At 41.8% G+C, this 5,321-nt stretch overlaps 1 protein-coding gene across 1 annotated transcript; it reads right to left on the bottom strand.

Moving 5' to 3' along the window:
• Positions 1-1,795: 1,795 nt before the first annotated feature.
• Positions 1,796-5,271, bottom strand: wnt16 (wingless-type MMTV integration site family, member 16). Its single transcript, XM_053863013.1, has 4 exons — positions 5,100-5,271; positions 4,419-4,645; positions 3,167-3,453; positions 1,796-2,792 (listed from the first exon to the last, which is right to left on the bottom strand). The coding sequence occupies exons 1-4, from the start codon at positions 5,186-5,188 to the stop codon at positions 2,334-2,336; spliced, it is 1,062 nt and encodes a 353-aa protein (XP_053718988.1). The 5' UTR covers positions 5,189-5,271; the 3' UTR covers positions 1,796-2,333.
• Between the last annotated feature and the right edge of the window lie 50 nt (positions 5,272-5,321).

The following is a 5,321-nucleotide window of genomic DNA, read 5'->3' as shown; positions in this document are numbered from 1 at the left end:
GGACCTGAATTGGACTCAGCAAATCTCACTGCTTTTACATCCTTCAGCACCCCATGTACCTCCTCTTCCTCACCACCCCCACCACCACAAAAGGCCCTTTTCCCCTCTAACACAGTTACACACACAAAGGGTTTATACCCAACAACCAAATCGAAGCTGAATCTGAAATAAGCAAAAATAAAAACCAGCCAACCTCAGCATTGCAACTATCATGGGTCAAAAAAAAAGGGTAAAAAAAATCACAATAGGAGTCTTGCACAAGTTGTCTGCTCTTTTGTGGCTATGATTTATGGGACGTTGACGCTTCCTATTAGTTGGAGGTTCATCACTTTTTCAGGACTGGATCTCTCCTGTGTCCAGCCTGACTAGCCAACTAAAGCAGCCCATGATAACTAGCTCAACATTGAATTAACTGAACTCCAAACTAGAGCCAATTGTAACTGGGTGGCACATCGAAATGCATCTAAAGCAATTGTCACTATTGTCACATGAACAATGTCAAAAAAATCTCAGCATGAAGCACCTCTCTACAACCGGTCACTCATGCCGTACAATGTTACTTGCTTGTTTTGTTGGAGTCCAATTCAACTATTCAACCATGAACACATTTTCCAACACATACTGTAGTACGCTCAGTAAATTTTATTTTGATGAAGTCTTCACCAACTACAGTAATGTGCTGCTGTCCGCTAACAGCAACCAACCTGCGAGTGTAATGTGCGCGTGCACGCGAGCTTGCATAGATGTCCGCGTTCGCGTGCATGCGTTCAGTAAACAGCAGGAAATCCTGAAGTTCAAATGAGTGGCTTGTTTCTCTGCTCACTTTTGCTCACTCATCACTCACACACTTTTTATCAGCTTCCCAGTGCTTTGTTATTATAAGGGCCCATAAAGGCGCTACTGTTTGGGCTGTTTGACTTACATACAAAAAAAATAATACGACAAGTGAGAAGCAGATTAAGGTTTCTATGTATGTATTTTTAGCTATAGAGCGATTGCTAATCATTATGGAATTTACTTATTTTGTATTGTGTCATTGTGGAAAAACAATGATCAAAATAAGTTCATGAAATAAAAGGAAAATGAATGAAGACAAATAGTTATTGAGAGAAATAGAGCAGCTGGTATCTCTCAAGAGATCTTTCTCTTGATCTCTCTCAAGATTATGAAACATTGAATTAAAGGGTAAAATATGAGTGAGCAAAACCACATAAAATATCTCACAAACATCCATATATTCTCTTGGGACTACCAAGATTTCAGTAATGACCGTGCAATAATAATCATAATAATCATTTTTAATCATAGACAATATGAAAAATGCATTTGACAGCAACAATAAACAGAACATGACATTTTAATTTTGTTATTCCTGAATTCTTTCAAAAGACAGAGACAAGTATATTTTCCGAAATTTGTTCAAAAGGTAATGTTACTCCTTTGATTGTAGTTTTTTAAGAGTTGTTTTGTATGAGAAATTTACTTGTAAAACAAAACAAATGTCTGAACTACTTCATGTCATGTGAGACTGATTTTTTCTTGAAATTGTCCTTATCATAATATACAGTACAAAGAAACTGAAAATCATACTATAAAAATACATTAAAACTAGCAGGAGACATCAGAACAATTTGCAATTACTCTTTTTGTCTTCATTATTTTCCAGTTTATTTGTGCAAAGACTTTAAAATTAGGACTTGAACAAATTATTACTGTTTAATAAATACATGATCTATATGCAAATAAAAACATTTCTTTCTTTTTTAAGGACAAAATATTTTTTGTTGGTGGGATTGGCGGATGTATCCAGAAGAGGGCAGTACAACGTCGCAACTTCACATAAATCACCAGAGCATTGGGGCCAGTTCCCATGAGATGCAGTGGTCAGTACCTATCTGCAATTGAAAAACGGTGCATCAACAGCTTTATCATAGACACATCACACTTAGATGTGTGTGCATTGCATTTAGCTGTGTATGGCGCTGCATAGACCCTGACCGAGGATCCAATGCTGATCACAACCCATAGTTGTTCACCATGTGAGTACAGCTGGTTGAAATGTGTGACTGGTTGCAGCACATTGACCAACTGTTGACATGAGGAACTGACCAATAAAGCGTGTTGCATCTCCTTAGGTTGTTTCGGGCTGGCATTTGAATGAATGTGTGTATGCACAACTTTTCCTTTTACTACTGAAGGCAACATTACTTTATGTACAGTGCGCTTGGTATGTGTTCCTTCATCAGAATCCAGAACATAAGCAAGGGAGTCTTTTCGGACTCCAACAAGTGCCTGGCTTGTTGGGATTTGTCAATATTCACAGGTGAAAGTCTTTATTTACAAGTGTGCATGTCGTTCATGCTCTCGCAGCGCTTGCAGCGTACGTAGCAGCACCAGACAAACTTGCACTCGCAGCGCTGCACGTGTCGCACCACATGCGTGTTGTACCCACGGCCGCAGCAGAGCAGGTTGCAGCCATCTGGCCCGCTTGAAGTCCGATTACAGCGCCGCCCCCTGGTGCCCAACATGCCCAAGCGTCGGTCCTCCAGACAATAGTTGGGCGACTTGTTTAAATAGATGAACTGGTGTTTATCAACAGGAAGGTGAAGCTGCTCCCTCCTCTTCGTCTTCCTCCTGGATCCGTCCGGCACTTGAACGCTGCTTTCATAACGACCCTTCAGATAAATGCCAACACGCTGGAACGACGCCATTGTCCTCCAGCAGGTCTTCACTGCACATGATCCTGAGACGCCGTGACAGCGACAGTTGGTGGTCATCGTCCTGCCGATGGCCTGATCCCAAATATTGACAGTCAAAAAATATTGAATTTTCTATCTCCAGATACACGGACAATGTGATGACTGTATTGTGCAACTGATGGTCTCCAACTACCAAGTAAATAACTCAATATGAAGCCAATGAAATGGAGAATAAAAATGAGGTCAGAAAGCTGTATATATAATACAGAAGACTATATTATATATAGATTCAAATAAGCGGAAGCTCATTGTGATATTCCTCAAGCAGTAGTTTAACACTATCTAACACAACTCTATATCATGAAGCTAAAAGACATACAGGAGGAAAATGCAGCTCTAAAAACTCTGAGCTGACCATGTGTGTCAAAATGCACTTCAATAAGTCTTCGGTCCAACAAATACCTCACCTGTCGACCCGCTTCGCTGTTGTGCTGGTTCATGCTGTGCAGTGAGAATCCCCTGCTGGCTGAACGGTTCTTGCTGCTGTGATCCATGAACTTGCGACTGAACCAGGTCCCGTACTGGATGTGGTCCGAGCATCCCCCCCAGTGCCAGCCCCCGTCCGAGGAGCCCAGCCCTTGCAGTCGCCCATCACAGCCGCACTCGGTCATGTTTCCCTGACTGCAGGAGCGTGTGACAGCGTGAACCAGAGCCGCCGCCATCACCGCGTATAGGAATGCTGTCTCTTTGGTGCCTGTGAAGTCAGTGTCATGTTATCCTCCTTGAACATTTAGCTTGCCCGATAAAACTGGACTGGGTACAGTTTAAAGGTGAAAACCAACCAACATCTTGCATTGAATCGCAAGTTGAAATTAGATTATTTTATCTGCATGAGGATTCATGAAGTAGCTCATGCGTCACAGGTCCTCAACTATTCAACTCAAATTCCTAGAATCCTCCCCAAGTCACAAAACAACTTCCACACTACTACCTCAACTCAGATATGGAACAGCGTTGCTTTCAATTAGAGTTCTCAATTTCCACTAAAATAAAGGTGGCAACATAGGCTTTGTGACAGACCAATTGGAGGTCAAGAAAGATGAATAAACAGGAGTAGTGATAACTTTAAATTCAAACTGCTCTTTTGATTTTTGATTTTTTTTTTTTACGACTGAAAAACATCTATCTCCCTAAATTTTCCTCAAGGCCAAAAATGGAATTGAATGTCCTTGATAAACTGTTTTAGTTTATATAATTAAACTGTAAGAACACTTTTCATGCAGATATTTGGGTCTCCCAATATTGTCATTCCTTATTACACAATGTTTAGACCGTCAGAAACTCTTTCTAATTATTTTTGATGAAAATTTTTGTACATTTCAAAAATAATCTAATAAGCTGAGACATTAACACAAAACATCAATATACTGTATGTCTTAACATAACCACAAAACACTGCAATTTGAATAATTGTGACGTCTATGAACAAACCTTTCATTTCACCGTTGATTTTCTCCTTAGTTCACCATTTTTAGATTGAAACATTTTTGCGGTTTATGTTTTAATTTATCTTGAATGTACAATCCGGTATGAACTGGACTCCTTCTAACGGAAAGGACAACAACAATAACAACAACAACAATAATAATAATAGTAATAATATTGGCCCTTTTTATGCCTCGTCGCCTTCGAATTAAACCCAGTGAGGCAGCGTCTCACCGCTCGTTAGTTCGTGGCCGAACACCGACGGTTCTCCGGTGGTCGAGCAGTTCCACCTTTCGTTCCTGAACTGGTTCTGACACTCATCGATGGCCAGTCGAGCTCCGTCCTGGATGCTGGGCAGCAGAAAGAACTTCTTTCGGCAAAAGTCCCGCTGTCTGGTGTTCAACTGGAGGTTCGTGCAGCCCACGTTCTCTGGATTTCCGGCCGAGGTCAGACCCAGCCACCTGCAGAGACACCGCGATCAGTCTTTTAGTACAAGCAGCAATGTTTTAGTTGAGAGCGGGAACACCGGCGGCTCGTGTTAAAAAAGAAAGACAAAAGTAAGAAAGATGAGTGATGGCATACCATTTGCAATTAAAATTTTAGATAAAGACAATGCTTTAAATTTCTACTTCATTTTTTTGTTTTTTTAATGGCTGCTGAATCAGATAAAAGTGATACATAATGTCAGGAGAATCGCTCAAGAACGTAGGTCTATTCTATCAGAGCGCAATAAAACTTCATATTTTGCGCCGAAAATAATTCATAATAATGATGAAATGCATCCATGAAACTCACATTCACCAGAGCGTTCGCTCGCGCTCGATATTAAACGGTGTTTTGTTCCGAACAAGTGCGTCCGCGTCCACGACCCCAAAACAGCGGTGTAAGTTGAGGGAGTTTGGCTCGAGTACTCACATCCAGCCAGCCCTGCAGCACAGCGGGCACACGCACACCAGCAGCAGCGTCAGGGTGCTCACGTGTCGGACTCCCGCTCGACGCGCCATCGCCTCTTCATCTGTCCGGGAGTCCGTCCCCGCCGAGGCTACTGGTCATTATGCAATAGCGTTAACTCCTCACGGCCTCTCGATGAGAGCTGCGGCGACCAGGATGTTGCTGAGAGCAGAACTTGACTGTGAG

This window comes from Synchiropus splendidus, chromosome 4 (assembly GCF_027744825.2).
Source record: "Synchiropus splendidus isolate RoL2022-P1 chromosome 4, RoL_Sspl_1.0, whole genome shotgun sequence".
Lineage (NCBI taxonomy): Eukaryota > Metazoa > Chordata > Actinopteri > Syngnathiformes > Callionymidae > Synchiropus > Synchiropus splendidus.
The sequence above is the reverse complement of the archived record's forward strand: the minus strand, read 5'-3'. Positions and strand labels throughout refer to the sequence as shown.

Coding starts and splice junctions, on each gene's coding strand:
- wnt16 (XM_053863013.1), bottom strand. CDS start 5,188: ATGGCGCGTCGAGCGGGAGTCCGACACGTGAGCACCCTGACGCTGCTG. Junction 3,454..4,418: donor CGGCCACGAACTAACGAGCG/GTGAGACGCTGC, acceptor CTGACTTCACAG/GCACCAAAGAGACAGCATTC. Junction 2,793..3,166: donor ACAGCGAAGCGGGTCGACAG/GTGAGGTATTTG, acceptor ATTTGGGATCAG/GCCATCGGCAGGACGATGAC.